At 38.2% G+C, this 22,714-nt stretch overlaps 3 protein-coding genes across 5 annotated transcripts; 2 read left to right on the top strand and 1 right to left on the bottom strand.

Annotated features, from left to right (window-relative positions):
• Window positions 1-5,014: 5,014 nt before the first annotated feature.
• On the top strand, window positions 5,015-9,290 carry LOC307251924 (leucine-rich repeat LGI family member 2-like; the record flags this gene model as incomplete). Its single annotated transcript, XM_080029383.1, has 8 exons — window positions 5,015-5,190; window positions 5,369-5,440; window positions 5,606-5,677; window positions 5,983-6,054; window positions 6,210-6,281; window positions 7,287-7,456; window positions 8,005-8,169; window positions 8,455-9,290. The coding sequence occupies 8 exons, from the start codon at window positions 5,015-5,017 to the stop codon at window positions 9,288-9,290; spliced, it is 1,635 nt and encodes a 544-aa protein (XP_079885509.1).
• Window positions 9,291-13,410: 4,120 nt separating this feature from the next.
• Window positions 13,411-19,071, top strand: LOC307251343 (coiled-coil domain-containing protein 149-like). Of its 3 annotated transcripts, XM_080028685.1 has the most exons (13): window positions 13,411-13,540; window positions 14,310-14,471; window positions 14,556-14,594; window positions 15,270-15,377; window positions 15,681-15,797; window positions 16,293-16,465; window positions 16,632-16,704; window positions 16,912-16,996; window positions 17,197-17,344; window positions 17,441-17,517; window positions 17,631-17,666; window positions 17,845-17,910; window positions 18,327-19,071. In XM_080028685.1, the coding sequence occupies exons 1-13, from the start codon at window positions 13,490-13,492 to the stop codon at window positions 18,881-18,883; spliced, it is 1,692 nt and encodes a 563-aa protein (XP_079884811.1). In that variant the 5' UTR covers window positions 13,411-13,489; the 3' UTR covers window positions 18,884-19,071. The 3 variants fall into 3 exon arrangements, with proteins under 3 accessions (XP_079884811.1, XP_079884812.1, XP_079884810.1); XM_080028686.1 differs by lacking the exon at window positions 17,631-17,666; XM_080028684.1 differs by having other exon boundaries at window positions 17,197-17,517.
• Window positions 19,072-19,640: 569 nt separating this feature from the next.
• LOC307251674 (extracellular superoxide dismutase [Cu-Zn]-like) lies at window positions 19,641-22,596 on the bottom strand. The gene is made up of 2 exons (XM_080029061.1): window positions 22,419-22,596; window positions 19,641-21,514 (listed from the first exon to the last, which is right to left on the bottom strand). The coding sequence occupies exons 1-2, from the start codon at window positions 22,436-22,438 to the stop codon at window positions 20,887-20,889; spliced, it is 648 nt and encodes a 215-aa protein (XP_079885187.1). The 5' UTR covers window positions 22,439-22,596; the 3' UTR covers window positions 19,641-20,886.
• Window positions 22,597-22,714: the final 118 nt, after the last annotated feature.

Genomic DNA, 22,714 nt, shown 5'->3' with positions numbered 1-22,714 from the left:
TCATTTGACAGATGTGGTTATGAATTACTTTACTGATTAAGATTTATCATGAAAAATGTGATAAGCTTATCATAGGCTATAAAAAAACAAAACAAATGCCAAGATTAAATTTGTGTTTTTCCTAGCCTTTTTGGCTTGTGGGCCCATAGAAAAAACAAGTGCCTATTGGACGCCTTGTCCAAGTTTCAAATGACTATAAGTTTTGTTTGCAAAGACTTCTCCTCTACATTTCTTAATTGGTATTATTTATGTAATTACTCCAGGTCTGGAATTATCTAATATTTAAATAAAAAAACAAAGACGAGTCCTAAAACAACACATATGTGTCCCTTTAAGGATCAGCTTTTTAAGAACTGATTTTGTCTTTCCTTGCCAAAACATGAACACACACGCAGGTTGAACTGACCTCCACAAAGCTGATAAATTTAGGCAGCTATTTAAAATAGGGACCGCGCTCACGCAAGCATGCTGAGATCAGTTTCTTACAGTGGCTACATTAAAACAGCAGGTGTTAAATCATGAGCTCCATTAATCAATGCCACGAACAGTCTATGTGAGGACCTTCTCAACCCTAGTTCTCTCCCAAACACATCAGATGTTGACTTAGGGCAGAGAATTGATACGCAGCAACATGCACGTACGTTGAACATTGACACAGCAAATCTTACAGTGATAACAAGTGTTGACTTTACAGTGACAGATTTTTTGACAAGTGTTAGTCTGACAGTTTTATCCACACGCAAAGCTGACATGGGCGGCTTGACAGCCCATGTAGTTTTGGTTAACTACCAATGTGCATTTATGGAGCCTGGAGTTTGCCACTTGAACAAATATGTTTGTTTGTTTTTATAATGATTGTAACTGCAGGTTCACACTCGATATGGTCACTAATACAGACAGCAGCACAATAATTTAAAATGCATACAGATGAGCATGATATGATAGTCTATTAGAATTACATTATTTAATCAATTAAACATTTTTATGTTCCCATTATTGATTAATGGGATGGAATTATTATAATCAATTAAATGTTTTATGTTATAAGTTGACTAGGCACAGTAGCTCACTTAGTAATGTAGCTGAGTAAAACAGTGCAATATTGTATTCTTACATGTAGTGTAGTGAAGTATAAGTGACCTGAAATGGAGTTCCTCTAAATTGTAAATACGACATTGTACATAAAGTACCTCAGTAATTCCATCACGTCATTGCAAACTGCACACATTGTTCAAACAAACAAATGTGTGAATAAAAGGTTATTTTCTGGGGGAAAGGTGATAATACACAATCATCTTTTTTATAAGAATGATAACAAAACAGGTTTTGTTTAATATGACAGATGGTTGTGGATTTTGTAATATCCTGTTGAATGTATGCATAATTACCAGTATGATATGTTTGTGCTTCCTGTTGTATCGTTCCATCAAGCGGCGCCAGTGAATTTCTCAGACCGACTTCTGAGTCTTCTGCACCTCTTGAGTTGGAACTGGAGAAGTGTGAGGGTTCGAACACCTGCTGTGAAGCAGTCACTAGCAACCAGTCACCACACTTTTCCAGGTTACCCCCCCCCCCCCAAACCCTTGAGGGGATTTGCGGTTCAAAGGGTAAAAGGGTAAAAGGTCATCTTGGATTTGAAAGTGTCAAATGTGAGCTAGTTTAATGGATGTAGGAAGGATTAGAGCGTTACCTTAAACCACTGATAATGACAAACCACTTAAGGAGGATAAATGATCACTGTGCGTTTTTTGTCTCTTTTAATGTGGTGAAAAGGGGGCAGTAGGTTTACACATTTATAAATATCACTAAAGATGCAACACATTCATATCATAATGTAGCCTCAAGAGTATATTATTAGAAAATGCTGCCATATTATTTCCTTTAAAGTTAGTCCATTTTATTTCAATAACCGTTTCCGTCAGATTATTGGAGCAAATTGGCACTATTAATCATTTATAGATTATTAATTAATACGTGTATCTCCTGTTATTACCAAATGGAAAAGGTTACACAAACTGGCGTAGGGGATCCTTATTAAAGATGTGTAAACTTTTAATTTGTAAGGGTTAAATGTGCAGCATTATTGATACTAACAAATGTCAAATTTAAAATAAATCGTACACAATTAAGAAAATATCTGCACAGTTACTGCATGTTAGCTACATATAAACATTACAATGCCATATACTGTAATAATATATTGAGTTGCTATCACTGAGCCATTAGGTCTAATTATTGGTTTCGTACTATTAGACTTCATATTAAAGTAAAGTAAAACTACTTTTTGGACAGCACAATCAGCTGTAACCAAGTCTTGAAACCAACATTATAGTACTTATTGTTGTGTTTTATCCAGATACTCTTAGGAGTCAATTCAGTTCGTTTTATAACTGTACAGGTAAAAAATATAGTCATCACAGTCAGAGCAGTTACCAAATTAATTTATGCTATTTTCTTCATCACATGGAGTTCTGTTTCATTTGACACAAAGCCAAACACTTGACTGTGAAAACACAAACAAAAGAAGCTACTTTCCAACCTATTCTCTCTGGAATAAGTGTCTCCTATTTTTGCTTGAGCTGTTTTCCCTTTGTGATTATTTTGGACAAGCCTTTTCAAAGTGCCAAAACGCCACCGCTGATAGATGTCACTGTTTGATTTGTGAGTAACCAAAAGAAAACAAAGAAACAAAAAACATCCCAAACATGATTAATATGTTTTAAAAAATGTGGTGTCAAAGGTCATGAGTCATCATGTTCCTGAAAGATGAATGCCTTTGCTTAAAATGAGTCTATTGTATTTAAAGAAACAAAATACTTTAGTACGGATGCGTTTCCAGTTCGGTAATCACATCTTGATGGTTGTCTAGATAGTATGGCACAGAGATGTTTGCTGTGGCGTCATTTGGTTTAGTCTTGCACGTGTCCTAAGTGTTTCAGGGATACTCTAGCCTAAAAACAGCAGTGCTAGATGCAGAGCTGTCATGTATTATGCCAGCAATGGCAGACACGTACGTTTGCTCCCTTCTGGCAATAGGTATTTGGTTTCACTCATGCTCATGAACTTCTGGTCTTCCAGCAAAGGTCAGCACCTTGTTAGGACCTAGAGGGACAACTAACAACCCTATTGTTCAGTGCATACTTCTTTCTAAGAATTATATGGCCTTTAAAGCAACGCTAATGTGGTGGAAATGTTCATTTTAAAACTTTAGGGCAAGATTGACACTGGAGAGTTGTGAACTACACAGGAACACTGAATGTGAGACCATTTTAATGTGAAGAAAAAAATACTAATCACACAAACCAGTAATGTTTGAATTTAAAATTAGATTGCCAGATTACTATCATGTATATGGGGGAAAGAAAGTAAGTATGTGGACAAATCAAAGTATGTCTATTATAAACATAACATGTACCAATGACTACAACACCACCTACTGTTGGCTCAGAGTAATTCCATATTCTCTTCATCATTTGTTTTTACACCAGTTTACACAAAATATTGCAAAATATTGTATTGTAATTTTTTTACTTTACTGACATCAATTTTCTACAATAAGCACTTAATTGCTTGGTTCATAAGTGTGTCACTTATTTACAATTGTACATATATATATATATATATATATATATATATATATATATATATATATATATATAGAAGATGAACAATTAAAAGTCGGTGCTCAGCTTAAATCTGTTATTGAATTTCAAAAAACATATTAAATCAATTACTAAGTCAGCCTAATACCACCTTAAAAACATATCAAGAATTAAAGGGCTGATGTCTCAGCAAGATTTAGAAAAACTTGTCCATGCATTTATTAGTAGACTTGACTACTGTAACAGTGTCCTTGCAGGCCTTCCAAAAAAATCTATTAGACAGCTTCAGCTAATTCAGAACGCTGCTGCTCGAGTCCTCACTAGGACCAAAAAAGTGGATCACATCACCCCAGTTCTGAGGTCTTTACACTGGCTTCCTGTCACTCAAATAATTGATTTCAAAATATTTATATTGCTTTATAAAGCTCTAAATGGTTTAGGGCCAACATACATTACTGATCTGCTGATACGTTATGAACCGTCCAGAGCCCTTAGGTCGTCTGGGACAGGTCTACTTACAGTGCCTAGAGTTAGGACTAAACAAGGAGAAGCAGCTTTTAGTTATTATGCTCCAAATATCTGAAACAAACTCCCAGAAAATCTGAGGTCTGCTGCAACTCTTAGCTCTTTTAAATTAAGTCTGAATCCTTTTCTGTTTCCCCTTTAACCTGTAAATGTTTTATTTTTATTCATTTGCTTTTAAATGTTTTATCATATTTTACATTCGCTTTTCTTTGAAACGTTTTATTTCTATTCATTCGCTTTTCTAATGTGTATTATGTATTTTAATCTTGCCCCTGTAAAGAACTTTGAATGGCCTTCTTGTGTCTGAATTGTGCTATATAAATAAACTTGCCTTGCCTTGTCTTTCGTTGTCAGCAGCTTCCCTCTAGTGTTATATGCATGTAACAGCATTGGTCCAGAGAACAACGATGGCCTACTGTGTGACTATGTAGTTACTGTGTAACCTGTTAATCAATGCATTTTCTGGGACTTTCTTAACTAACTGAATCAAAATGAAGAAACGTGATAAATCGTGAAGCTCTCCATGGTGCTGAAATCATTTTGTTTGTCATTCTGTTGTTGCTTTGATTCGACTCTAAAAATGAGGTTACTTTGGTAATAATCCAAGGAAATTTTAAATATATATTCACACACTAGATTGTAAGTGTTTCTTTTCAATAAACTGCGATTGTGATTTCTGAAGGGTCGAAATGTGTTTCTTTTCTTTTTTCTTTTCGTCCACCATTAAAGCTGAATTAGCCTTCCGGGACGCAGCAGCTGCAGCCGTATCAGCTTGTGTCAGGGCTTTCCTCTGTACTGCTGCATTTTGATGTGTCCCAGGCGGGTGAAAGCCGCTGCCTGCACCGACCACATTCTCTTTTGTCTGATATTAATGATCAAGGAGCAACATGACACTTACTAAGCTTTGGCTACGGGTCGGTGTGGCGCTTCTGTTGTTCTATGGGGCAGTTGAATCTAAAAGGAATTTCAAATGTCCTTCAGGATGCTCCTGCTCCAAGGAGACGATCGTCTGCGTCGGTACTTCACAGATGCCGCGGACAATACCGAATGAGATCAACTCACTGTGAGTAATAACTAACTGTAACCAGCGGACTTGTATTATCGCTTCGTTACAGTAAAGCACTTTAGGCGATCAATCAAGGAGACATTGTGCTTGCTGCACTGTGCTCCCTTGCATAGTTGGTGTGTTTACTGTAAAAATCCGAGTTCGACTTCGATTTGTTTTGCGTTTCTCTCAACAGAAGCATGGTAAATGGATCTATTTCTGAAATTACAGAGGGAATGTTTTCACTCATGCCCTCTCTTCAACTGTTGTAAGTGCAATTTTCAACACACACTACAAAGAGTTGTATTATAAAAAATGCAAACATGTCCCTTCCATATATCATTGAAATGTGTTAGAGTTAGAAAAGAAGCAAAAGTGCCAAAAAGGAGAAGTTTTTAATGATCAATTTACACAGGTTGTTTTTCCTTGACAGACTTCTCAATGCAAATTCTTTGACCACGATCAAAGATGATGCTTTCTCTGGCCTTCCACATCTAGAATATTTGTGAGTATTCTTTGACAAACATGCCTCTTTCTGTATGTAACATGTCAAGTTATAATGTTGGATTCGTAACAATTACCTTGAAAATGCTACATAATAATTAATGACTATGTTAGGGGACTGCATGCTGTAAATACAACTGCAGATCATTTGTCCTATATCTCCATCCTCACCCAATAATCTGTCCATCCCAAACCCTACAGTTTACCCCCCAACATCTACAGAACACAAGATATTATATATCACACTATATTGCACTACATCATTTCATTTAGTGACATTTTGCAATTTTATGACTCATTGAACAGATTCATTGAAGGGAACCAGATTGAAACAATCACCAAAAATGTCTTTCGTGGTCTGCGTGATCTGACTCATCTGTAAGTCTGATGTCATTCCCTGTATACAATGCATTCAGTAAATATTTAACACAACCACATTACTGTTACGAAAAAAACCCTACCAATGTTAAGATTTAAAAAAGACGTAGAAATGACAATGATGTGCATTACTTTGGTCTGTGTTCTGGGTTTAGATCTCTTGCTAATAACAAGATGAGGTTTCTGCCAAGAGATCTCTTCTTTGACTTGGATTCATTACTGGAACTGTGAGTAAGCAGTTGTGGAGTCAGCAGTGTGTGTGTGTGTGTGTGTGTGTGTGTGTGTGTGCCTGTCGTCTCTTTCCACACTGCGTTCCAAAGTGATGCTGACTGTGTGTTTTCTGTTTGGTAGCATAAGGCCCCAAAATAATGATATTGATTGCACAAATCTTAAGCTTATGTCTCTGTCTTGCTTTATAGTGCATCAGGGGCGATTTTTATTCCATGTTAAATAAAATCAATTATAAAATACTGTAGTACATTTTCTTAACACATTGTCCTTACATTAATGCAGTAGGACAAGATGGTCAAATTGTTGTGGTAAACGATGCTGGGCCCAAGAGCAGACAGAGACGGTGTTGAATTGATGAAAAAAGGTTTATTTAAATGAGATGGGGAAGCAGGTAGTGGATGAGGAACCCGGGGGGAGACCAAAGCAGGGAGCTGGAGAGGGAGATCCGGATAACACAGTAACGCATGGGACGATCTGACGCCGACAACAGGGAATCCAAGGGTTATGAAGGGGAGTTGATTGGAGGTGAAGACCAGGTGAGCGTGATTGCAGATGAGGGCCAGGTGTGAAGTGAGACAGACAGGGGGAGTGGCAGACACAGAAGGAGGAAACACAGTGGGCTGCTGTGACCACAACACAAATATAGTTAGGGAACAATCCTAAGAATAATCTCTTTGTATAATATAATAAAATGATTCACCCATCAACCACCCAGTGAAATTCTGCAAGCCTTAGTCATAAAACTAACTAAATGCTTTTTATCATTGTTGTTGTTGTTCTTCTTCTAGAAGAAGCAAGACTTTTATACTGCAACATGCAGTCTTATTATTCAGATTATGATACTGGTAATGTCTTGAATATCATGGAGTATATATGAATTTTACTTTATTTTTATATTTTACTGTAATTTCTATTTTTATAAAATAAACTATTACATTTGTTCAGTAAATGTGTCCTTGCTGATTTTGCAGCTGTTGATGATTCCTTCTGTCACACATTAGGGATCTGCGAGGCAACTCTTTCCAGTGCAATTGTGAGAACAAGTGGCTGATGACGTGGCTGAAAAACACCAATGCCACAGTGTCAGATGTCTTCTGCGCAGGCCCCAGTGATATGAAGGGCAAGCGGCTCAATGACCTCCCTATTCCACCGGGCGAGTGCATCTCCACAGGTCAAATGACAAGTACACTACCAATGTTACAGTTATGTATAGTGGGCGTCAGGCACAGCTAAGGCAAAAAAGACAGAAAGAACGAAATAAGGAAATCAATAAGACTGTCAAATAATTAAACAGGAAACTAACATGCACTATTCTGCCCTCAAAAACAGACTCCGGGTCTGCCTTTATGTGTTCCTCTGAAAACACCTATGTTCACACACACTGTCTGACATATGGACATCCTCAAACAACAAGACAAGGGAACAAGGAGCGTCTACAGCTAGAATGTCAATGCATGTACATACCTAATTTTATTATTTTGTAAAAGTCTGGAAAGATCAAAGGTAGTTCTGTATTTAAAATATGAAAGAGAGAGAATATACATTTACAAGAATAATATTTGAAAGTATGCTGTTACATCACATATTGAATCCAACCTATGGTCACTATCACTGTACTCAGTGTCATCCAGAAGCTTTTCACATCATGAAAAATGTAATTTAAGCAGTCGGGTTCTATGTGTTGACTCTCAGCAGTCTGTTCTTGTCGGAATCTCACAGACTTTCTGCGTCATCAGTCGATTCCCATTCAGTCCATGTCAGCGGACATCTTCTCCTTCAAAGAGGACATCTACGTAGCGATGGCTGCCCCAAGCTCCAACAGCTGTGTGGTCATGGAGTGGGACCACATCGAAATGAATTTCAGAAAGTTGGACAATATAACAGGTTTGACAGCACCCATCCAAAGGCATGAAAAACTCAACAATACATTGTTTATTATAATTCAGCGTTTTCACATACGGGCTGGGGAAGTTGAACATTTTGAGTAATGTACTAAATCATTATGGGTTTTAGCCTTTAATTTCACTTTTTGACAAGAACAAAAAGTTAAACAATTGTGTCAACCTGATATTTTAAGGTTAATTTAAAAGTAACTCCTTGATTTAATATCAGTTAATATTCTACTGTTTGTTTTGTCTTATCATTGATAACTTTTTTTAATCCTTACAGGGAAGTCTGTTGTTGGATGCAAGTCGATTCAAATCGACAACCATGTCTTGATAATTGTTACCCAGCTCTTTGGTGGCTCCCATATTTACAAGTTTGACGATAAGCAAAACAAGTTCACAAAGTTTCAAACAATTGAGGTCTTCAACATCTCAAAGCCAAATGACATTGAGGTCTTCCAAATGGACGGTCACTGGTACTTTGTGATTGTGGACAGCTCCAAGGCAGGTTTGTCTACACTGTACAAGTGGACCGACGAACCAGACCGCAATGAAACTGGTTTCTACTCCTACCAGTTTCTCCATGAGTGGTTTCGTGATACAGATGCTGAGTTTGTCGAGGTGGACGGGAAGTCCTACCTCATCTTAGCCAGTCGCTCTCAGCCTCCTGTCATGTACCTGTGGAACAAAAGCACCTTGAAGTTCATACTTCACGGTGACATCCCGTATGTTGACGATGTGGTGGCGGTCAAAGCTTTCCGGTTGCAGTCTGAGTTGTATTTGGCCTTGGCTTGCTACATCGGTGACTCCAAACTCCTCAAGTGGTCCAGTAAGCAGTTCACTGAGGTGCAGGCTCTGCCTTCTCGAGGAGCAATGATCCTCCAACCGTTCTCCTTCACAGACAGGCACTACCTGGCTCTTGGCAGTGATTATTCCTTCACGCAAATCTACCTCTGGGACGTGGAGACCAAAACGTTTCACAAGTTCAAGGACATTTATGTGCAGTCGCCCCGTTCATTTATAGCAGTGAACACTGACCGCAGGAATTTCATCTTCTCCTCTAGCCTCAAGGGCAAATCGATGGTTTTTGAGCATGTTATTGTAGATTTAAGCTTATAAGGCCTATTAAACAATGATTATTCATAATGTGAGGCGGCCACTCAGATCAGTATTGCTTGTGTGCTACAAAAAAGTTTTAAATAGCTGTGTTATCTTCCTCATGCAACTCGATATATCTTTCTTGGTTTGATACAAACAACTTTGGCAATTTTCAGCAGCTCGTATTCACCTCTAGCAATTATGGAGGTTTATTAATGATATAACCCATGGAGTTAACTTTAAACTGACGGCTGATTTAAATATAAAACAATGGCAACCTTTCAATTGTAAACAGCATGAAGATAATTTTATGGCATATTAGATCTTAAAAAGTGTTGACTTGTGACCCTGTCAAGCATACAATGGCTGAGCCAAAGGGTGTCTAATCTCACCCTTTTGGCAAGCCCACAAAATATGTTAAGGGTCACAAAAATGTAAAGACTATTATATATGATTCTTAACGGTGCACCATTTAGCTGTCACTAAGGTAAAGGTAAGGTAAAATGTCTCACTTCTGTGACAACTTAAAGTGAAAAATCAAGGTGCCAATTCTAAAGGCAAATGTTAATAGCTCCTCAGAACAGCCACACTCGAGGGCAAGTTGAAAGATCAGCTGTCAATGAGAGGGATACAATAATCATTAAGTGGTGTACACTTTCAAACAGTCCTTCCTTCCAACTAAACTTTATCTTTCTGAGTAGCCAGTAGACATTTATGAATCCTGCTCTTCCCAGTATCTGTCACATCAAGACTGTTGACTAAAATGTTCATGAAACAGAGGTGTCTTCAAAATATTTTCACCAAGAATGCAGCTGAATGTACTAACTAAATATTAGAGCTTAAGCCTAACTGCACAACATTTATAACTAGCTATTATGCAAACAGTGTGCCTGGAAAGTGGCAAAGCAAAATGTAACTTACTCCTGATTCCTATGCAAAATGTACTGTATAATACTGAATGTTGCTCTGAAATACAATCGCTAAATGAATTTAAATGACATTCACATGGTCTTAAGACAAGAAATATGTAAAATTTTTCTTTTTTGATATTTTGATAATTTTCTTGTCTTGTACAGATTGAAATACCGTTTGGCTTTGAATATAAATCTTTTTCACATACATATCAATGGCATGGTGTGAAAATAAGGCCACCGTCTTTATGGACTTATAAACTGCTAAAAGTCACAAAATGCAATTGCAATATGTTTTTGTTTGCATTTTAAGACAAATAACTTATTTCCCTTCTATCTATCAACATGTGAGATGTATACATATATATATATATATATGTATACATATTTACCATTACCCTTAAATCTTACCCTGGTCCTACCATTCCATCGTACTTCATTTCATTTGCTCAAAAATCGAGCGGAAGTAGGTATAGGCGGGTGGTGCCAGGCTACTTAAATCTATGATTGAGAACTAAATGCTATGTAGCCTTCAGTCTGATGTAAGAATGAGTTAATGTAAAATGCATTAAAACACATTTAACCACATGTATTGTTTCCCTCTTTTTTGCCCTCTGTCCCCCGTCCTTGGCAGATGCCCAGACTGTGTAATGTGGCCACAGAGCAAAGACAAAGAGCCTCAGACTTCATGTTTGTAATTGATAGTGCTTTCAGAATCTGAGACAGCATTCTCTTTACAGAGAACAAAATCAAATGGTTCATTTAAGAGAAAGAGTCACAATGGTTGGTTTCAGTTTTCCAATGTATTTGTTATTTAGTCGACCAGACAAGATGTTCTTATGTTATTATCTCATCTTGTTTAACTTAACTTAACAAATTTAACTTAATCCACAAAATATGGAGACCCATGTTTTAAATATTAAATCAATATTTAAGCTATCATAAATTGAATAATCATCCTATTAATACAACATGTACGGATATTTGAGAGCTTAGAATAGTCGTAGTTGAAAATATTTTTTTATTGCAGTCAACTCATTGTAACGCTTTCATTAACCTGTTATTATGTTAAACAAAAGGATGCACCAAGGGAGCAAAGTGGTTTTACAGGCATGGAATGTTGCAAAAGGTTGTTCACCAGAAATAATATCTAGGACCTTCAAGGATCACAACCTGGGTATAACCTGGATATACAGTGATGTGTGAAAGTTTGTGAACCCCTTGAACCTTTTGGAACTTTATTTATTTTTACCATTATTTATTCATTTTTATCAATACCAGTATTTTTTATATGAAATAACAGATGTTTGTTTATCAATTCAACATTTTTCTTTTCCAGAAATCAATTGTTAAAAGACATAAAACAAATTATTTGCCAACTGTTGTATGTGCAAAATTTTGTGAACCCTGAGCTGTATTGCTTAAATCGAGCAGGTTAGCACAATCAGGTGGGCCAAATTGATTGATGAAATAGACCAATGTAATGAGAGATCTTTAGGGAGGAAATTGGGTGGCACTAGATAAAACAGAGATAAAACCAGGTCAGTTTAGGCTCACCAAAGTGAACCCATACAGGTCAGACATGCTAAAAGGGAAAAAAATCTCAGAGGATCTCAGGAATTGAGTTTTGATGTTGCACATTTGTCTGGGGACAGCTATACATTCATATACATTTTTTTTAGCTCCATCGGTCCACCATGAGGCAAATCATCTACAAATGGAGAGCTTTAAGAGTGACTTAACATCTGCCTAGAAGTGGACTTCCTTCAAAAACATCCACAAGTGCCACACTAAAAGGGATTTTTCAGGTAAAAGCCAACCCAAACATTACCTCTGGAGATTTGCAGACCATTTGCCACCACCATTCTTCACTTGGGAGAAGGTTCTCTTGGTGGTAGGCAGAGTTGTGTTTTTGCCCAAACATGGTGGCTTTGGTTATGACCAAACAGTTACATTTTGGACTAATCTATCCACAGAATAATTCTTCAGGTATCTCCAGGTGCTCTCTGGCAAAGTTTTGACAAGCAGTTTTGTTCTTTTTTGAGAGCAGAGGCTACTTCAACCCTCCCTTGTAGCCATGTTGACTGAGTTTTCTTCTTATTGTGGAACCATGCACATCTGTCCCAGATGCTGCAAGAGAGGTCTTTTATTGCCACTTTTATTGTGGCGATTGTGGATATTTTTGAAGGAAGTCCACTTCTAGGCAGATGTTCAGTCACTCTTAAAGCTCTCCATTTGTAGATGATTTGCCTCACGGTGGACCGATGGAGCTCAAACTTTTTTTTAAATAATTTATAGCTGTCCCCAGACAAATGTGCAGCATCACAACTCTATTCCTGAGATCCTCAGAGATTTGTTTCCCTTTAAGCATGTCTGACCTGTATGGGTTCACTTTGGTGAGCCTAAAAACCTGTCGCCCAATATCTTCCCAAAAGATCTCTCACTACATTGGTCCATTTCATGACTCAATTTGGCCCATCTGATTGTGTTTACTTGCTCGATTTAAGCAATGCAGCTTAGGGTTCACAAACTTTTGCACATACAACAGTTGTCAAATAATTTGTTGTATCTGTTTTAACAATTGATTTATGGAAAAGAAAAATGTTGAATTGATAAACAAACATCTGTTATTTCATATAAAAATACTGGTATTGATAAAAATGAATTAATAATGGTAAAAATAAATAAAATTCCAAAAGGTTCAAGGGGTTCACAAACTTTCACACAGCACTGTATATCATCATGCAACTTCACTGCCAGTTGATTACTGACATTAAAACAATTGTGTAGGCCTTTGTAAGTTTTTTCAGAAATGTTTGAAAATGTAGCAAATGTGCCATATCTAACTAATTATGCAAAAATCTAGATGTTGTTAAAATTTGTATTTAATTTTGACAACATTTAAGTGTCCAAAGTTATACGCACAAAGTTTATTGCAGTTCGTTTCTGAAATAGCCTAGATGTTTTATTCTGAAAGGTTGATTCAAGTAGGTAACATTGTAAATATTCGTATATTCATTCATACGATACATTTTTTATTTTTTATTCTGTATTCAGTGATGTATTGCATTCAGTGCAAGTTGAACGCCGGGGCTTCACTGTTTTTCGAGGGTTTCCAAATGTGTCGTGACGCTTCTCTGACGTCGTGACGACCGGAAGTGATGCGGAAGGCGTTCCTCGGCCAGTTTATTATCCGTTTGGATGATGTGAAATGTCAGTACACCCGACCAGCAGGAGAAACATGGGGATGCTTGTTTGAAAAACTCACCTTGCGAATTTATTTAATTTTCTTCCGCCGGACAAAGCGAGATGGATCCGTCCCGGAGGAGCGAGAGTGACTGGCAAGGGCTGGTCAACGAGGTGAGACTGGAAAGACGCAGAGAGAAGTCGGAGCATTAACAAATCTACTCAGCAAACTATCACATAAGCAGGACATTTGCTTCATTTTCTACTATTTTAAATCGTCCGTGTCGCCTCCGGTTTGTTGCCGCAGTCAATTTTTATATTAAACGGAGCAAACGGGATTATAGCTGCTTTGGTTTCCCTCGGCCTGTGACTAAAGGAAGTAGATGATTTTCTCTTTCTTTCCTTGTAGCCTACCTGCAGAGCAACCATACTAAGGTGTCTCCGTGTAATGCAACATGCACAACACTGCAGGGGCATTGACCTTTCACTAGTTCTGATAGACAATCAATACATTTTGATGACAGCTCTTGCTGAGTTTATCTTCACCTCTACATGTCCTGAATAATGCTGTATCACTATTGCTATTCTGTTTTGGGATTTTATGGTTAACATATTGCAAAGCATAATCCAAAATGGTTTTGTCTAAATTTAGACAGATTAATTAGTGAAAAATAACAACTAGGCATACTTGCACTCTAAAAAGGATTATGATAAATATCGACACCAGAAACAGGTCTCATTTGGTTTTGGTGATATATTAATTGTTTTCCATATTGGCTGCCAGAATACTTAATTATCTTCATTTAATTAGCAGTTAAAATAACACAAAGTTCTCAGTCTTTATAGGATGAAGCTGCCTGCTATGTATCATTTAATATTTTTCACAACAATCCATCTTACTTCACTTCTAACGTTGGTGTAAAACATTTGTCTTTGTGTGCAGTTCCTCATTTGTAAGCAAAAGCTTGAGAGCAAGACAGAAGCTCTTCTGATTCTGTCTAAAGAGCTGGACTCCTGCCAGCAGGAGAGGGATCAGTACAAGCTGATGGCCAACCAGCTGCGTGAGCGACACCAAGGACTCAAGAAGAAGTACAGAGAGCTCATTGTAAGCCTTCTCTGTGTCAGCCCTCTCTGTGTAATATTGGTCACGGTCAGCGATTCATCTTTCCCCTTTTGTTTTTATCACTAGGATGGCGATATGTCTCTGCCTCCAGAGAAAAGAAATCAGGTGAGTGATTTTAACAAGGGCTGTTTCTGACAGACATTCTGATTTGATTTTTTATATAATTCTCTCAAGTCAAGCTTTCACTCAATATTCACCATGTCACGCTGTTAATAGACACCACGTATTTAGCGAGCCAGTGTGTTATGGCGTTCGTTACCTCATGATGCCTTACAACTGTCATTTGGCTTAACAGTTGTAAGGCCTAACCCTAACCCTTCTGATTTGAGAGCAAGACTCTCATACAAAGAAGACGACATACATTTGTAAAATCATTGACACAGCAGTTTAAATCATGGGTCAAACAAGCTGCATCATTTATATTCTAAATCAAAGCATTTGTGATTCACTATTACCTAATAGGGGATAACAATAGCAGCATACAACTAAAGTGCAGAGAGCAGCTCGGGTCTGCACACAGTTTAGTGACACTAAACTGCTTTTTATTGATCACTGCCCGTGGGTTGCCAGTGTTCACAACAACCCTGTAATCTTATTTGGGGAGAATTGGAGACATACTAAGGGCTAACAGAATCCTCTTCTTCATCGTTTCAGGCTTAACAATTATTTACATAAAACCCTTGTCCTTTGCAGCTTTAAATGTCAACCTGGATATTTTCATTTAACAGCTGGATAAGGTATGACCTAGCTTATGGGACCTCACGCTTGTGTCTCATTCAGGTGAATTTAGCCCAGCTACTGAGAGACTCCAGAGAAAAGAGCAATCAATTTTCTGATGAGGTGAAGGAGCTGAAACAACGGCTGATGGAAGCTCAAGGTGACAACAAGGTACCATGTCATACTAGACGCTTACTGCAATTAAGTCTAATTAGTTTATAATGTATGTCTTTGTTTCCATGCATGCATCTTTTTTCTTTTCTTATTTTAGATAATTTTTTGTTGTAATTTTTTAAGATTTTATTGACAATGTGTTGAGATAAAGACATGCAGATGAGCGACCCGGGCGGGATCCGAACCCGGGTCTGAGCCTCTATGGGGGTGCATTTCTAACCACTACACCATGAGCGAAGGAAGAAAAACATATTGTAAAACTGTGCAGAAAAACTGAACTGGGTGTCTCCATCCCAACAGCTTCTACGAATGACCATAACCAAACAGCGGCTCGGAGACGAGGAGGTTGGCACTCGACACTTCCCTGCACACGAACGAGAGGATCTGGTCAAACAGTTGGAAAGAGCTCGAGAGCAGGTGAGAATGCAAGCTTACTGCCAGCTGCTTGGTTACTGTCTTTTTTAGATTTTAAATGCAATCATTCAGTTAGTTCCAGGTGAGGTCAGCGCAAACCTCTGGAAGACGGTAACATTACATATCAATGAAGCCTAATAAAATAATATAAACAGTCGAATGCACCAAATTTTTCATGATTTCAAATTCAGTTGCATTCAGTTTTATTTTTTTAAACCGTCTTGAAGGAGGATACTCTGCCAGCTTTCAATTAGTTCATTATGCCTCCTGTACAGGCACTTGGCATGTACAGGAGGCTCAAGGGCACAATCTAATGCCCTGCATTATTATTTATGGCAGCGATAAAGAGAAGATTGAAATAGAATGCAATTAGTGTAACAGTTTCCTTGGAATATTCAGAAAAGACATTTTCCACCTATAAGCAAGAAAAAAACTTGAGCTTTAATGGAGGACATTTCAGTGCATGTGTGTACACGTTGTGTCTTTGTGTTGCTGCAGAACGAGGTTCTAGAGAACAGCGTGAAGTCCCTCACAGACGAGCTGCAGGATGTCCGTGCTGAGCGGGACGTGTTCCAGCAGAAAGCTCATCGTCTCAACCTGGAGATGAACCACATAGTGGGCAACAACGAGATACGCATTATAGACATAGATGCTCTCTGCATGGAGAACAGGTTTGTCAAGCAGGCTGACAACCATATTTTGTATATTTACATCAGATAGTATACTATTATTATGGCTGTTGATTTAGCCGTAATTACGAAATTAGTCACAACCTCACTATATAATATGTATGTGAAGGCTTGGCTTGTTAACTGAGAAGGTTCAATAATCTTTCAGGTATTTGCATGAACGGTTCGGTCAACTTCAAGAAGAAATCAATTTGCTTAAATCAAACCTGATGAAGTACAAGGTAGATACATTGCTTTTGGTCATTTTTATTCCTTCAATGTTTTTCTCCTGTTTCTCCATTTAAAATTTCAATATATAAATATTTGTATGTAGTTTTTCGAATTCCGTGAAATCAGAGCCACTTGACACATGTTTAAGAATGTGGATTTATTAAAAATAGGATTTTACGATTCCCTGTTCCTTAAATAATGCTTTTCACTGATTTCAGGGAGCCCTGGAGTGTAGGAAAAACTCTAAAGTGTTTGGGAAAGCCAACAGTAGTGCACTGACTGGAGTGCTCTCTGCTAAAAAAGGTCAGGATGATGTTTATAAAAAAACATAGAAATAAATAGCTCATGCTACAGTATGAACAGTGTCACAAAATGCCATAGACACATTTACATAAGCGGTGAAGAAAACAAATAAGAAACAGCTGATGGTGTTCATACGATTACCGTGGCTTACGATGTACGTGTATGTGTGTGTTTGTTCGTTTGTGCGTGTGTGTGTGCAGTGAAAGAACTTCTGCTATCGGAAGAAAACGGTTGCAGTTTGCCCGTGACTTCTCAGTCCATCTCAGACCTCAAGTCTCTCGCTACAGCTCTACTGGAAACTATTCACGAGAAGAACATGGTGATTCAGCACCAGCGCCAAATCAACAAGTACTTCATCTCAAAGCTCACAATCATAACACATAAAGAGCTCCTAAGCAAAAAAAATGTGTTTGTCATGGCCTTTGTGTCTTTTTTGTTGTTTAGGATTCTTGGAAATCGAGTAGCGGAGCTGGAGAAGAAATTAAAAACATTAGAAATGTCGGGACTATGGAGCCTGCCAGGTGAACGTCTTCACCCACTGTGACTATTGCCTTTGATTGAAGCCTGTATTCTGCATACAATAATTTACATCCCTTATCCTGTCTTCTGTCCTTTTTCTTCTTGCCACCTGGAGGCCTGACTTATAATGTGTCTCTGGGAATATATGGAAGTATGTTACTCTCTAACTATTACATCCACTTTGTCTTCTACAATCACTTGTCGTATCTAATCCAGATTACATTTACTCATTTTCTTTCAATCCAATCCAATTGTTTTCAGCAGTGCCATTCAAGCAAGTACCACATCTTTTATATAGTCTCACTTTGAAAAATGTTTTGTCATTACAGGAGGAAAAGACACCATCATCCTGCATACTCAGCAGGCTGAGTCAACAGAGTCTCCTAGACAGGAAGGTAAATGTGACTATACTTCCTTAACCTATTACTCAAAATTCACTTTTTCACAGTTTTTCAACATTGATATGGGTCCCCAATGTAATAAGAGACTCCAGTCAGACAGAAACCCCAGTCAGATGTCTCTCCCCCTTATGATATCATTAGCAACCTAACTTTCGTAGGACAAATTTGCAGCAAACATTCCACTTCCACATCAGACCAATGTGAATCCTTCGGCAGCATGTTTTTAAATGTCTGTGGTATTGGATTGCCCTAACATGTAGCGTTTCAGACAGATGGTGAAAAGTAGAAATGGCACTGTTTGAAATATACAGTTTTTTGCACCATGAAAACAGTTTCCAGGTGAAACCCAAATTACAATTTGAACTTGAAAATAAGCGTTGTATGTGACCTTTAAATGTGTATTTTTATAGGTGATGAAGGGTCAGAAAAAGTCGCTATCGGTCAGCAGAGCTCCACAGAAGTCCCACACCAAGAGAGTGGACCACCTGCTGTGTATTATGGTCAGGAGGAGCCGTCACCATCCAGCCAGAAAACATGGAGGCAGAATCCCTCATTCGAATCATCTGAGGGAGAGCCGGTCAGCCCTCAAATGGACAAGCCAGCCAGTGAAGAAAGTGTAGATGATGGACAGTCACAGATCGCAGTCGCTCCAACGGCTTTAACGATTCACCAGTCAGAGGAAGACGATTTTCCGAATGGCCCCCCTCTCCTCACGCTGGTGACGGATGCAAACGAACAACGTCTGTCAGACCTTTCCCCCTCACCGCATACTTTACAGAGCCCGGGAGGAACCGAGGATGAGTCAGATGAAGATTCTGCAGGTGTGGAAACTGTCGAAACAGAGGGAATTCTAATAGAGGAAAACATCTGCGATTTAACTACCGCTGTTGCTGCAGGTTCTGCCGAAGAGCAGGAGGACATCATGACAACCCGGGAGATGGAGCCTTCAGATGAGACGTTGTGTTAGTCAGGACATGAAAAAGGCAAGATGAAGGATGCGCTTACATGATGCTGCTTTGTTCATTAGTAGAACAATGAAAAAAATCAATCAATCAGGAGACAGTGACATTATTGAGCTGTAAGGATTGACAGATTGCGTGTTGTACTGACGACAAGGTTACAAACTTATTCCACATCTTCAACATTATTGTTGTATTTGATCACGGATACAGACATCAAAGTTGTAAGAATTTACTGATTAAAAAAAAACCTTGGTGTCTCCTGTCAGTAACTGATTCTTACTTTAAATTGATCTATTTTTGAGAGTTTAAACTGATAAATAGCATAACATGGCCCAAAGTATGTGAAACCAAAGCATACTACACACATGTGATTGTAGAACATCAGTAAGCTGCCAGAGAGTAATAGTGAGGTTAGGCAATGTGGCCCGGTTCGCAGTCGCTGTTCCATTTAATCCGGAAGCTGTTGGATTCGGCTTGGAGTCGTAGGTCTGTGCAGGTTAATCAGCTTCCACTCCAACAATGGGAAAATAAATTCTTTATGAAGCTAACTTTACACGCTGGGCATTGTCGGGTAGAAACAGTAAAGGGTTATTCCCCAAATTGTTGCCACAAAGTGAGAAGTTGTACATTGGGTATGTATCAAAGGTGGAGAAACTGATTCATGTTGAAAGAAGGAAAAAGAGCTCTTGAATGCGTCTGATATGGCGTTACACTAGTGTGAAGAGTTTTAATTTGATCTTTTATTTTATCAGAGGGGATTTCTGTTCTGTTTGAGCGATTGGAATTGAACCCAAAAGAGAAGGAGAATGTAACATGCTATAATGTTTCTGCTGTTAACTCTGGAGTACAACACAGATTCAGGTTGTTTCACATAGAAATTAGTTCAATATGAAGAGGGACAAAGTGCAGTGGCTGCGGACAGTTGACTGAACAAAGATGTGGCGTTACTTACATATGCATATTTTGTCAGAAACATTCCCATTAAAGGAAACCTGTTATTTTATTCATTTAATGTCTTACCCTTCTTTTAGGATTTATATTGTGGGACATTTACTCACGCATTCTGATGCCTTACACCATTTTTTATTTTTAAATCATGAAAACACAATATTATCAAAGCTATATAAAATGAGGCATGACAATATACTATTGATTATTTATTCAAGATTCATAAAAAAAAGTCCATGCTATAATTTCATTCTTTGACAGATGTCTTTAATTTGTCAGTTGACATGAAAAACATCTTAGTGAAGAAGATTTACAGAAAAGTATTAACTGTTACACTTGAGAGCCACAACAAAATGACCAGACAATGGTGTTTTTGTGATGTAAAATATAATTAGCTCACCAGATAGAAATTACATAGAGCCATACGTGTATATGTGTTGTATGTATACAAAATTGATTTATTTCTGCAAAATAAATTATTTTCAATTGGTATTGTTGTGAAAGAAGCTTTTGATTATCGCTGCCCTTAAGGAAAAGCTTTAAACAGCATCTAAAGCAGGTTTTTGAGGCTAAATGCTGAAAACGTCATACAAATGAATGCAAGTTTGATGTTGACTCTGTTCACCATTTAGGTTTTGAATTTCAGCAAGTAAACCGTTGCTAATTATCACTGAATACACAGTGTACAGCTAAGGCTGATGGAAATGTCATTTCTGCAATTATTTGGTCATAATACAAAGTATTGGACAAATGGAATTTTGACTAGATCGTGGCACAAGAGGAACAAATATTAGGATTTATCCTCGTGGAACCATGCATTTCATACATGGACATTTCTACCAAACTGTCCAGTAGCCACCGAGGTATTAAGTCTGGCCTAAATATGCGGACCAACAAACTGCACCCCAAAAAATTGTAATATCTACATTTGTACTGTTTATTTGTAATATTTTGACAACTCTTAAGTTGCTCCAGGTATATTTTTAAAGGCAAGGAATGGATGAATACATGGCCCACATCTGATAAGCCTGCAGTATATGCCACCACTGCAAGATCAATTTCATTTCATTTTGGCATACTGAACATGGTGCTTTTTCCAAAGGTTGGGTGAAGAAATGCCGATAATGCAGCAGCCGATTCTCCGGCCTGCATTTCCATGCAACAGGCTCCCTGCGTCTCCACCGCGCCCCAAATCATCTATCTTCTCATGGACCACCACTGCTCTTCCGATCACAGACAGACCTCCAAACATTGTTGCCTCTGATTCAATCATCGCACTGATCTTTCCTTGCTGGGGCTCAAAGTTTCCAAAGTCGCCGGGGTGGTCGGGGTGATGTGCACCATGTGGGTTGTAGTGGCCTAGGGTGGACTCACAGCCCTGGCTCAGGTCTCCGTACTGATGGATGTGCACCGCTCTGGGCTGGGGATCAGTCTCTGTGGGGAAGCCAGTGACCCGAAGAAGCACTTTGAGTTTTCCCTGAGGATAATCCTGCTTAAACAGCACCTGACCGTATACTTTGGGCAGGCCGTCTGCTAGTGAGGTGCTGGGTCTCATCTTACAGGTTGCATACAGAGTGCCATTGTACAGCATGGCCTCCGGTGGAGCCAAAGTGTCATTGTCGGCTGAGACACATTGTTGAAAGTCTGCCAGCAGAACCATCAGCGCTGCTCCCAATATGCTCATTGGCCTAAAACATATTAAAATCATTTGGAAAGTGCGTTATGTCAAGAAGATCATCTTGCGGTTTTAATGAAAACACTAAGTAACTGTACAGTAGTGAAGGCAGTATTTTGATCCTTTACTTATGTAAAGGTAGCAATAGCACACTACAAAAATGTGTGTTACAGGTTAACATCCTGAAAATGTATCAAATGAACTCAATATGCAGAATAACTTATTTCAGGGTGTTATATTATTAATAAACACATCAAGTGATTATAATAACAAAATGCTAATAAAGGAAAGTATTTTAAAATTGCGTGCATGATCATCCTCTGTACAGTTGATTAATCTAGTATCTGTATGTGCAAAGTGCCTATTGTGAACAAACCTTAGGCTATATAGCCTATAGTAGGCCTTTATGGAATAAACATACACAAAATGTTATGAACGGAACAATACAGCCACATACAATGTAATGAAGAAGTATAGCCTAGAAGTGTGATGCCACATAATAACTATTCAAGTGAAGTACTAGTGACTAGTACGCTAAAATGTAGACTACATCCTTTCCAACATGTTGTTTAGTGAACAAAAGTAGGCAATATTTCCCCAAAGTAAAAGAAAGTGGGCTAGCACATATTATGTAGGCCTACTGTGTTTTTCAAACTCTAATTACCATCTTCTTGTCACATAGGCCTATCTACTCCTTTGTCTGTCTTCTTGTGAAAATGAGAAACATTTATAAATTCTAAATGAACGCAAACACAATAGGCATACGGTGTGTTAGCCCTGAAAGAAAAGAATAATGGGTCTAATAAAAGCGCCCTTAAATGTTCCCATTACTACCACCATAAAACTTGATGTCGCAGTATTTTTCCTGCAAACAAAGTTAATTACACACAGAGGCTGGATAAGCAAACTCTACTTACCCGTGTGGAGGCATGGTCATTACGCACAAACTAAAACTCCACCGTCCGTTTTCACCGCGTTGTTGAAGTAGCTCGAAAAAAGTTTGGTTCAGCAGCTCAGAAGCTCAGATTTTATAGGTGGGTTTCAGATAAGTCATAATGATGACGCGCGAATTTCAAGTGGAGGGCAGGAAGTGAAAAATGTTTTACGCGCAGAGCCAAAGGCCTTAACGGCTGGATATTTTATATATATATTGTATTGTGTTGCATAATCCTATGTTGTACATCAATAGTAGGCCTATCACAAACCATTCTGC

Source organism: Ammodytes marinus (genome assembly GCF_949987685.1).
Source record: "Ammodytes marinus genome assembly, chromosome: 6".
NCBI lineage: Eukaryota > Metazoa > Chordata > Actinopteri > Uranoscopiformes > Ammodytidae > Ammodytes > Ammodytes marinus.
This window is presented reverse-complemented; position numbering and strand designations above follow the sequence as displayed.

Excerpts from the sequence above, each read along its gene's own strand:
- LOC307251343 (XM_080028684.1), top strand. The coding sequence starts at position 13,490 with ATGGATCCGTCCCGGAGGAGCGAGAGTGACTGGCAAGGGCTGGTCAAC. Across the intron at positions 13,541-14,309 it reads GGCAAGGGCTGGTCAACGAG|TTCCTCATTTGTAAGCAAAA; the intron begins GTGAGACTGGAA and ends CTTTGTGTGCAG. Across the intron at positions 16,466-16,631 it reads GCTCTCTGCATGGAGAACAG|GTATTTGCATGAACGGTTCG; the intron begins GTTTGTCAAGCA and ends ATAATCTTTCAG.
- LOC307251674 (XM_080029061.1), bottom strand. The coding sequence starts at position 22,438 with ATGACCATGCCTCCACACGG. Across the intron at positions 21,515-22,418 it reads ATGACCATGCCTCCACACGG|GCCAATGAGCATATTGGGAG; the intron begins GTAAGTAGAGTT and ends AATATGTTTTAG.